At 41.8% G+C, this 12,206-nt stretch overlaps 1 protein-coding gene across 1 annotated transcript; it reads right to left on the reverse strand.

The window, feature by feature from the left end:
* Nucleotides 1–5,635: 5,635 nt before the first annotated feature.
* On the reverse strand, nt 5,636–11,063 carry LOC148113657 (vomeronasal type-2 receptor 26-like). The gene is made up of 5 exons (XM_087893245.1): nt 10,867–11,063; nt 9,979–10,270; nt 9,491–9,530; nt 6,878–7,048; nt 5,636–6,741 (listed from the first exon to the last, which is right to left on the reverse strand). The coding sequence occupies exons 1-5, from the start codon at nt 11,061–11,063 to the stop codon at nt 5,843–5,845; spliced, it is 1,599 nt and encodes a 532-aa protein (XP_087749371.1). The 3' UTR covers nt 5,636–5,842.
* Nucleotides 11,064–12,206: the final 1,143 nt, after the last annotated feature.

The raw sequence follows: 12,206 nt of genomic DNA on the forward strand, positions 1-12,206 counted from the left end.
TTAGATACGAGCCAGCAGTGCACAGCAGCTGCCAAAAAAGCCAACACAGTTCTGGGCTGCATAAACAGAGGGATAGAACCAAGATCACGTGAAGTGTTAATACTACTTTATAATGCCTTGGTAAGGCCACACTTGGAATCCTGCATCCAGTTTTGGGCGCCACGATGTAAAAAAGATGCAGAGGCTCTAGAAAGAGCAACAAAGATGATTAGGGGACTGGAGTCTAAAACATATGAAGAGGTTGCAGGAACTGTGTATGTCTATTTTAATGAAGAGAAGGACTAGGGGAGACATAATAGCCGTATTCCAATATCTCAGGGGTTGCCACAAAGAAGAGGGAATAGAAGACCACCAAGGTCCCTACCAACTCTGTTATTCTATTCTATTATTGTGTCAGAGAACCACACTCACTAGCTTTGCCTGATCTTCTGAGCAAAACCAGGAAGCTGATTCTGACAGGGCATTTTTGTTCCATCCAGCAAATCAAAATTCAGAGAATGAAATCAGTAAACTCCTAGAGGAATATATCTCCCAGAAGAACATCTGAAAGAGTGAACCTAGACAGACGTAGAAGTCAAGTCAAGGAGAGGTTGAAAAATAGACAACTTCTGCCAAATTAATCCAGCTGTCTGAGTCCACTCCAAAGAATTTAGGCTGATTAGTAAACGTATCATTGATGGCATTGAAATGACATCCTTTTGTGCAGCTCACTATTCAGTTAAAAATTCGATTGAATTTATATCATGTCATTGCTCATTTCATCTTCTAATCCTTCAGATTAATTTTACTTTATTTTTATTTTACTTTATTTTTCTTTAACTTTATTTTTTATTTTATTATTTTACCAGTGGTGGAATTCAATTTTTTTTATTACCAGTTCTGTGGGTGTGGCTTGGTGGGCATGGCAGGGGTAGGATACTGCAAAATCTCCATTTCCACCCCACTCTGGGACCAGCCATAGGTGGTATTTGCTAGTTCTCTGAACTACTCAAAATTTCCGCTACTGGTTCTCTGAACTATTCAAAATTACCACTACCAGTTCTCCAGAATCTGTCAGAGCCTGCTGGATTTCACCCCTGCTCCATCCCACAGGACTAGGTCAAAAGAAAAGTTGTGGTCTCTACATGGGAGAAGGACTGCTTCTTCTTCCCCAACAAAAAAATCTGGAAAATCTGTGTATTTAACCAGTAACTTGGTAATTCCCCCTTTGGGGTTTTCTGCCAGTTACTGCAATGGATCTTCTGGTCTGCTGCTTGTACTTGGACAAGTTGATCAGTTGAAGCTGTAAAAGACAGAGTTCCGGTTTCCAATTTATAATAGGATTTGAAGTTTCAGGCTCTTTGATCCCAAGATGATCCGAAAGGGATGGTGGCTGGTGAACATCTTCAAAAAAAAAACCCCAAGAAAGTCCCATTGCCTGTTAAAAATAAAGCACCTTTGGCACAGATGTCACCTTTGTTGTGGGAGTTACATTTTCTGACAATGTGCTTCTAGGTACAATTCAAGGTGCTGGTTGTCCCCTTTCAATGCTACATGGCTTGGGACCAGGTTATTTGAAGAATTGACTCTTCCTGATCACATCCATGTGATCCAGTGGAGCAGGGAGGCAGTGAACGATGTGAGTCCTCTCTCTTAAGTAAGGAAATTTGTGGGGACCCAGAAGAAGTCTCTTCTTCATGATGGCTCCCTCCCTCTGGAACATAATCTACACTGATACTAGATTGGTCCCTACTTTCACCCTCTTTTGCAAAGCCCTGAGCATCTGGTTTTGTCAATTGGCTTGTGGAACCCAGAATGTGTTGGATCTGATTTTTGTCTCTGGACAGTGGTTGAGTGATCTCGAGATAGGGGATATAGTCACCGAGCCCTTGTCATGGTCTAATCACTCTCTCCTTCGTCTCGACCTTCGAACCGCTACACCCCACCGCAGGGAGGCGGAGCCGGTAAGATGGTTCCGCCCCACCCGCCTGATGGAACCGGATAGGTTCCAGATGGAGCTTGGGCCATTCCCTGAGGCTCTGGCACACACCTCGACTGGAGACCTAGTGGCCGCCTGGGATAGGGTGGCTGCTGGAGCTCTGGATCGGGTCGTGCCTTTACGGCCTCTGACCCGGCGCCGATCTCATTTAGCTCCTTGGTTCACTGAGGAGCTGAGGGAGTTGAAGCGCTGGAAAAGACGCCTAGAGAGTAGTTGGAGGGCCAGTCTTTCTGAATCTGACTGGACATTGGTAAGAGCTCATATTAGGAATTACCTAGTGGCGATAAAAGCAGCAAAATGTAGCTATTTTGCTGCTCTTATTGCATCATCAGATAATCGCCCGGCCGCCCTGTTTAGGGTGACCCGCTCCTTGCTCCACCAGGAAGCGCGGGAGGACCCCTTGGAGGGTAGAGCCGAGGATTTTGTTCAATATCTGTATGACAAAATCGCTCAGATTCGGGAAGATCTGGACTCCGACTGGATAGTCTCAGGGGGAGGGACTGGGGCAGGTCTTGAGAATCTGGGATGAGTTTGATCCTGTGACCCCTGAGGACGTGGACAGGATTCTGGGTAGACTGAACGCGACCACTTGTTTATTGGACCCGTGTCCCTCCTGGTTAGTGCTGGCTTCTCGGGAGGTGACACGAGGCTGGTTCCACGGGATTATAAATGCTTCGCGGGGTGAGGGTGTCTTTCCTGCCGCCTTGAAAGAGGCGGTGGTGAGGCCTCTCCTCAAGAAGCCTTCCCTGGACCCGGCAATGTTGGTAAATTATCGTCTGGTCTCCAACCTTCGTTTTGTGGCGAAGGTTGTTGAGAGTGTGGTTGCGCAACAGCTCCCCCAGCACCTGGATGAAACGACGTATCTGGATCCGTTCCAGTCGGACTTCAGGCCCGGGTACAGCACGGAAACGGCATTGGTCGCGTTGGTTGATGATCTCTGGAGGGCTCGGGACAGGGGGTGCTCCTCTGTCCTGGTCCTGTTAGATCTCTCAGCGGCTTTTGATACCATCGACCATGGTATCATGCTGCACCGGTTGGAAGAGTTAGGGGTGGGAGGCACTGTGTTGTGGTGGTTCTCCTCCTTTCTCTCTGACCGGTCGCAGTCTGTGTTGACAGGGGGACAGAGGTCGACCCCGAGGCCCCTCACATGTGGGGTGCCGCAAGGGTCGGTCCTCTCACCTCTCCTGTTCAACATTTATGTGAAGCCGCTGGGCGAGATCATCCGTGGTTTCGGGGTGGAGTACCATCAGTACGCTGATGACAAACAGCTGTACATCTCCACCCCGGATCACCCCAACGATGCCCTTGAAGTGATGTCCCAGTGCCTGGAGGCCGTACGGATCTGGATGGGGAGGAACAGGCTCAGGCTCAACCCATCCAAGACCGAGTGGCTGTGGTTTCCGACATCCCGATATAGCCAGTTGACGCCATCACTGACTATTGGGGGAATCATTGGCCCCCACGGAGAGGGCTCGCAACTTGGGCGTCCTCCTGGATTCACGGCTGTCTTTAGAAGAGCACTTGATGGCCGTGACCGGGAGGATTTTTTATCAGGTCCGCCTGATTCGCCAGTTGCGTCCCTTTCTGGATCGGGACTCGTTACGCACGGTCACTCATGCCCTCGTCACCTCCCGCCTGGACTATTGTAATGCTCTCTACATGGGGCTCCCCTTGAGGAGCACCCGGAGGCTCCAACTGGCGCAGAGTGCGGCCGCGCGGGTGGTAATTGGAGCGACATGGCGCTCCCATGTAACACCTCTCCTGCGCGAGCTGCACTGGCTCCCGGTGGTCTTCCGGGTGCGCTTCAAGGTTTTGGTTACCACCTTTAAAGCACTCCATGGCTTAGGGCCTGGTTATTTACGGGACTGCCTACTACCACCAATAGCCTCCCACCGGCCAGTACGCTCTCATAGAAAGGGACTCCTCCGGGTGCCGTCAGCCAAACAGTGTCGACTGGCGGCCCTAGGGGGAGAGCCTTCTCTGTGGGGGCACCTACCATCTGGAATGAGCTCCCCCCGGAGATACGGAGGATCCCGTATCTGCGCTCCTTCCGCCGTGCTGTGAAGACCTTTTTATTCCATCAAGCGGGCTTGGCCTGATCTCTTCCCTTTTTAAATATGTAAATTTTAATCTGTTTTTAAATTATTGGGGTATTTTAATTTGTCTGGGCCAAAAAGTTTAATTTGATTTTATCAGGTTTTTAAATTTTGTGCATTTATGTATTTTATTGTTGGCTGTTCACCGCCCTGAGTCCTTTGGGAGTAGGGCGGTATACAAATCAAATAAACTAAACTAAACTAAACTATGAAGTGGCTCAACCGATTTACTGATTGTTATCCCCAGCGGTGTGTTTTTATTCTTTGTATATTTCTTTTATTTATTTTTTTAAGCAGCTCAGCGACACTGACAGTAAATGGGTGAACATATAAATTCTCTTAAATAAGTAGAAAAGAATACTCCTTACAATGATATGTCATAAGGTTTTATATGAGGATATTCCTTAAATTTCAATGTATAAAACTGGTAAACTATGTGGGACATCCTGTCACCAATGATAAGAACAGGAGAAGCATCACTTGCAGAGAAGTCCAGAGTAACTCCTTTTTAATTAGGGTTGGACTATCATTATAATTTGGTCCATTTTTCCTATCCATAGCATCTATGAAATGTCTGTCTGTCTGTCTACTGTATCTATCTATCATCTATCTATCTATCTATCTATCTATCTATCTATCTATCTATCTATCTATCTATCTATCTATCTACCTATCTACCTACCTACCTACCTACCTACCTACCTACCTACCTACCTACCTACCTATCTACCTACCTACCTACCTACCGACCTACCTACCTACCTACCTACCTACCTAAATACCTACCTATATGTTTATCATCTATATATCTACATGTTTACCTATATAAATTTACAACTTTCTGTCACCTCCATCTAGTGAACACTCAAAATTTTTCCTCCAGGTTTCTTTCTAGGATTTGAGCTGAATTTCAGCTGATTTGCCAGACTTCTTATTCTAAACCAGGGATGTCAAACTCGATTTCATTGAGGGTCGCATCAGAGTTGTGTTTGACCTTGGGGGGGGCTTGGGGGGGAATGGCCAGGGTAGGCATGGCCAGCATGATGTCACTCATGTTAGGGGGCACCTGTAGTGGCCTCAGATCTCTTCTGTCACCAGGCCGGTCCTTTGATGTTACCAGGGGGGCTAGCAGGCCACATCTAAGCACCATGGTTGTAAACCATGGACGTTAAACATTGCTGCATCACATTGACATCACATGACCTTTTAGGACATTTTTCCCATTCAGGGAGCTGGGGTGGGCGTGGCCTAGGTGTGATGCCTCCAGCCCGTGGGCCACCAGATTTACATCCTACCAAGCTCTGTTTTTGCTGGCAAAGGACTGTAGCGGGCCATCACAGCCTCTCCCCCTGATCTCGCCTTCCTCCGCTGGAGACAATGGATCCCCCCCAGCCCTGCCCAGGCCACCTCATGACTGACATTGAGCTGGCCACATCCACCCTGGCCATGACAAGCCCAGTCACGCCCACCTTGGCCATGACTACTGCCCCTCCCCCGAACTCAAATGCAACCCTGATGCGGCCCTCAATGAAATAAGGTTTGACACTGCTGAAATAGAGTGTTGAAAGAGACAAAATGTTATATTCAACAACCAGGAAGCACCCAAGTAGTTCTCTTGGAATGTGCACCTATAATAAACATCAGTGTTAACAATAATCTTCCACAAATCCTCTTTTGAAAGAAATATTTTTATATATTTTTCTTGTAGAAAACTTTCTCTTCTTTTTTTGTCAGCAATTTGTTTGAGGAAAGAAGATCACATGGAGTACTAATTTCTTTTTGTGAATTGCTCCCTGTGGTTGAGCTGTGGCCGGAAAACAATGATGTAGCACTTTGGCAAGAATATGCATCCCAGTAATGCAGCACCGGAGGACAAGATGGAGAAGACCTCCACAGCTACCATGGCTTTGCCTTTTGTGCTCAGATAGGCTGGAAAGAAGGAGATCCACACACTGCAAAAGGCCAACATGCTGAAGGTGATGAACTTGGCTTCATTAAAGCTGTCGGGTAATTTACGGGCAAAAAAAGCCACAATAAAGCTGGCAATGGCCAAGATACCCATGTAGCCCAAGACACAATAGAAGAAGAAAGCTGACCCCTCATTGCATTGTAAAATCATTTCTTGGGACTGTGAATGTGTGTCCAACTCAGGGAATGGGGGAGATGCTGACAACCAAAGAATGGAAATACATACTTGGAAGAGAGAGCAGGAGAGGACAATAGAAAAGGCCAATCTTTTCCCCACCCATTTCCTCATCTGAGATCCTGGTTTAGTGGCCATGAAAGCCACAACCACAGTGATGGTTTTAGCCAGTACACTAGAAACGGCCACAGAGAAGGTGATGCCAAAAGTTGGTTGTCGGAGAAGGCAGGTCACTTTGCCAGGTTGGCTGAGGAAGAGCAAAGAAGAGAGAAAACAGAGCTGAAGAGAGACAAGAAGGGTGTAGGTGAGGGACCGATTGTTGGCTTTGACAATAGGAGTATCCCTGTACTTAATAAAAGTTCCAAGTACCCAAGATGTCAAGAAGAAGAAAGCAAGAGCTACTGAGGACAAACCAATTCCTAAGGTTTCTTCAAAGGTTAGAAACATCAGCACTTTTGAAATGCATCCTTTCTTTTCTTTATTTGGATGATGGTCTTCTGAACATTCAAAGCAATCTTCCATATCTATAAGAAAAGTCAAGGAGTTCTTCATCATGTATGCATTCCATAATACTGAAAATCACCTCATTAATTTTATCCATCAAGTAGTTTTTTAGTGCTTGCTTAAGTCTAAGGAAAAATGGTAGAATTTATACCCTACCATTTTGATTTGAAATCTTCCCTTCTGGGCAGTGAATACAGTCATAGCAGCAGAACTGATCCCCCTCAATCCCCTTCTTCCAGGACCCAGGGAAACAAGGGTCATTGCATCGAGAAAGTGGAGGAACCTGGTGATAATCATAAAAGGATTTGAAAAGGGAGATATTTAAAACTGTTTGTATTTTTTATCCTTTATATAGGGAAATTAGTTTTGCAATGATGTAGGAAAGGTCCTGTTTGAAGGGCAGGGAGAGCAGATAATTACACAGGATGATAAATTCATGGAAACATGGCCACTCTTGTGATTTCAAATGGAAATGCAAACCAAATATAGAAACATGGCTTTTTGCATTGTGATATCATTTTGTCACATTGATGAGTGCTGGATCATCAACAAAATTTGAAAAGAATGTGCCAATCTTTATTTTAAAAAAACAGAAATCGAATTTCTAAAGGGATTACCTTCAATATCGGAACATCATGGATTAAAGCATGTTTGATACAATAATTCAAACCTGGTTAAAAGTTGGGTTCCAGAAAATCACATCTTCATCAATGAATAATTCCTTCCCTTTTGGAGCCTCTAAATCCAGCTTTCCAACTCTAACTCTCTGAAAAGATCTGTTTGGAAAAGTGATCAAGTTGGTGATGTCGAATCCACCTGCTGCTTCTCCTTTCTCATTCAGGAACACTCTCTCCCCAGCTGAATTGTTGAAAGAAATGCCTTGAAGAAATGAATGAAGCTGCTTGAAAGAGAAGAGGTAGACAATTGAAAGCAATATAACAGAGAAGAGAACAACATATTCAAATTTCATTCACTCATTCTTTATATTCCAATAACTCTTAATAAATATGTAAGCTTAGAAATTTGATAATCAATATGGACATGTATATTTCCATGCCCACTCCATTATTTCTTTGATATTATTTTCAGGAAAGGTAGAAATAAATTGAAGCACAATGAAAATAGGCTTTTGGAATTATGTCAGGTCCTTCAATTATATTTTATGTCCACTACTTAAACCACATAAATCCACATATCTATCCTTTCCTCACTGGTACAAAGCTATTTGGGAGTCTGATTCATTTCTTTTAGCCAGATTTTAGAATCAGAGACTTAGGCATTATTTGACTATTGCAAAGATAGAGTTGTTTGAAACTATGCAAGCCACATCTAAGAAGGACCACTTCATTCCCCTAAATCTCTGATAGAGACAGAAATCTCAGCTTGTCACTCATGAAAAGTTCATGAGCCACTCAAAAAGTTCTTGGAGAATTGATTATTTTTTTTAGAAGAGACAATGAAATGTAATGTCAATTATCATCTTAACTAATGCTTATTGTGCAATCTATGGTGATTTATTAAATAACTCCTACTAATACCTAAATCATGATTCTTATAGTAGCTTCTGGGTGATCAGAATAGCAGAATACCTGAATGATAAAATAAGAACACAAACCACTTTTTCTGTATCTGTTTTATACAACACAACATTGGAAGGGACCTTGGAGGTCTTCTAGTACACAACTCTGCTCAAGGAGAAGACCCTACAACAATTTAGACAAATGACTCTCCAATCACTTCATTAAAATCTCCAGTTATGTAGCAAAGACAAGTTTTTGCATTAATTCATTGTTCTATCAAGACATTCTTCCTTATTTCTATGTTTTTCTCATACTTAAGATAATTCTACATGCAGAAAATATTAAGACTTTCCAGAATGGGTTCAAAGCATAATTCTACATCAAACTGCTCACTGAAATGAAAGAAGAGTCCAATTCAAAGAGAATACCTGCCAAGGCTGCAGATTTGGAAGATCATTGTTTTTACTCATACTTTTCTTCCAATTGTACCCCAACATGTGTAGAGCCTGCAAAGCATGAGCCACAGCATAAACAGCATTGTAGACACTGTAGCTGTGGCCAGTCATTTGCATTTCAAACACAGGTGAAGGAAGATCCTCCAGCTTCATCTCGCCAGTGCACTGAGCATTGTCCATTCCTTGTAATTCTGGTTTTGGAAATGAACAATCAAATGATTGTTCCCAAACATTCTGCCGAAACCCATCTCTGTAGTCTGAAAGAAGATTTATGGTCTGAAGAAACTCCTTGAAACCTACAACTGCTGTTGAGTGAACAGTGAAGGAAATAGCCCCATTGTACATCTTCAGATCCCATTTGATATGAGTGCCTGGTAATACAAAATCAATCTGTGCAGTCATGATCCACACCTTCTTTAATAATGCAGTTTCCTTGCTTTCAGGATCTACCAGAAATGTGACAAATCTTAGCCATATAATTATATAGGCTTCTCCGTAGACAAGAAACACATTGGCTTTGCTATTCCTCATATTATTGGAAATAATGGAGATCATTTGAGAAAGTTCTAAGAATCTTTCCAAGTGGAGTTGTTGAGCAAGCCTTTCTATAAACGCTGAGCAGATTCCGTTCTGTGAAAGTAAGGGCTGCATTTTCTGTAAGAAATTTTCTCCATTGCTGTTATCAATTGAAAATATCCCAATCCACGTCCACCTGAAATGGTGAAGCAGTTGGATGATCCCAATGTATTGATGGTCCTCTTTGGGGACCATGAAATATAGTGAAGAGAGCTTACTGGTCTGAAATTCCTCTTGGGCTAATGAGCCATATGTCAGCTGAAAGAAATTCCAGGAGCATTCTTTAGAGTCTTTAGTTTAAATTTAATTTTCCTATCTTGTTTTCATATAAAATATATCCAAGGAGTATTCCCCCCCCAAACATTCTTCTAAGAATCTAATAATAAATTTCTTGGACTAGAAGACCTCCAAGGTCCTTTCCAACTCTGTTATTCTGAGGATGTTCTCATTGCGTGAAAATATTTCAAACACATGTACTCGATCAACTGTTTTAAAAGAAGCCATTCAAATCTTCTCTCAGATATTGATCCTTGATACTCATTTCCTGTATCTGGCATTGTAGTTTCAGAAAAGAAGGCTAAGTAGTAGAACTTAAGCCATGTAGAACATCTTAACAGAAATCCAAGCCTAATGTTTGATTCCCATTAATTATTCTGTTAACAACCATAAAATTAAGAATTTTCTGCTCAACCCTTTCAGAACTTACTTGTGGAATCTTAAACAATCCTGTAATTTCAGCTATATAAGATGATGTGACAAAATTCAATCCCCCAATGATAGCCATTAGATTCTTCTGGGTGTCACATTTGTAGTTAGGGACAAATTCCTGGGACTTAAAAAGTAGGTCCAGAATGCTGCGATAGGTCTTCCTTGAAACGTAGTAACTGTCATAGATGTGGAACCCAAGAGTGACATTAGGTAAGATCTGAAAATCCTCATTGATCTCTTTCACAGCAAAGGCCAAGGCAAGGATGTGCTGGTAGAATTTGATTAATACACTGCAAATGATTTAAATACCTCAGTTGAAAAAGGAAGTTGGCAAATTCTCATATTGTGGCATCATTTCTATATGAAAAAGCAAACATTTCATTCTCTAATGAAGGTAGGAAAGTAGTAGATTTTCTAAAATACTGAATAATTTGTACACAGTTCAAATTTGCTTTTCTACAGTAATTGCACGATTTGCAACGAATATCCTCTACAATAATATAAAAAATAGTGCTTTTTCATGAAACTTCATTTAGTGTCTAATTTCCCCCAAGGAATGGAATATGAATAATTCCAGCATGTATCAGTCATTTATTGTATGCATCTTTTGTTAAGAGTGACAATACCGATTTTTTTTAAAAAAAAAACACATTATCTTAAGCTTACTAAATGTTCTTCAAAAGATGATTTCAACCAAATTTTCATACATTATATGACAAACACTTCACCATAAAGTAAAGAAAAAGGTTTATTCCATAACTAAAAACATTTGAAAAATAGACTTGGATTAGATATAAAGGCTACATTTTTACTGAGAACCTTTTACTCTCAAAAGCAATTTTTGGGAAACTAATTAACATTAGAAAAAGAAAAAAAGAATCCTTACCTTGGTGTGTCATAAGATGTTTCATAAGGATGTTCATTAAAATTAATTTCATGAAGGTTGTAATAGGTGTGGGACATGATCCCACCAACGATGAGGTCACCAGGTTGGTACCACTCATGTGGAACAAGGAAAGCATCACTTGCTGGGCAGCTCAGAGTCACTATTTTGTTCACCACAAACACTAGAAGGAGCCACATTTTGATAATGTCTCTGTCTTTCATCTCATCCTACAATAAAGGTTGCATTATTCCAATAGCTAATACAGTGATTTATTCAAGGTTTATATCTGAGAGTCGACCTAATCAGAGAATTCACCAATAGGTATTTGGATATCCATGAGAGGGAAAATTTGTGTGTTCAATAGAATCAGCGTTTGAACAGATACACTGGAAGAAGAGAATAGAGGGAGGAAACTCATTGCAATGACTCTGACACACAGCCATTATTATTTTTGTGCCAATCTCTCTGGGGTTCAAGATACGTTGATTGTTGTTGAATTGAAATAACCTTCTGTGCAGTCTTTGATGTTTTTGCCTAGGGAAGAAAATAAGGTGATTCCTGTAGGACATAATTACTTAGATTTTGATGAAAGAATAAGTGTCTGTTGTTCAAATGCTTTTTGAAATGCAGAATTGCTAATAAAGTGTACAAAGGGGAATTTGCCACACAAAATAGACTTCTTCTTTTGAAATTTATGTTGTTTTTACAATGAATGCTAAATGCATTTCACCTTCCTTTTATAGTATTAACATGCATAGATGTTTTGGCATTTCCTCATTTTAAGGAGTTTTCCATTATTTCTAGATCTCCCTAGAATGTCTTTCACAATGTACTGTAGAAAGTTAACAGCCTCCCCTTTACTAGAAGAATGAAATATTTTAGGAAATATTAAAAAGGCAGAATATTTCCATTAAAACAGAAACTCAGCCTCAGCTCACTGCCCCCAGCATATATTTTGGTGCCAGCCTATCTACAAGAAAAAAGACTGGTCCAGCCTATCTACAAGACAAAAGACCATCCCTCCCCAGGACATAATAGGATTAGCCCTCTATCCATCTTGCAGCAGAGCTAACCACATGGCACCAAGGAACATTATATCAGTCCAAGGTTCAACCAAACTTGATTCTGACTGCCTACAAAGTGAGCTATGACCCCTGCATAGTCCCCTGGGAGTCCGACAAAAACCAATAGAACACATTTCTTGCACAGGAATAGGAAGCTCATGGGCAAGGCATGGGCAAAATCTCAATTTGCTCCATAAAGTTACAGTTGTCTCCATCACTAATAGTATCTGTTTTACGCCCAGTGCTCTTCAACATCTTCATCAATGACTTGGACGA

The sequence above is a fragment of the Pantherophis guttatus genome, chromosome 4 (genome assembly GCF_059756535.1).
Source record: "Pantherophis guttatus breed Tessera chromosome 4, ASM5975653v1, whole genome shotgun sequence".
In the NCBI taxonomy this organism is placed as follows: domain Eukaryota; kingdom Metazoa; phylum Chordata; class Lepidosauria; order Squamata; family Colubridae; genus Pantherophis; species Pantherophis guttatus.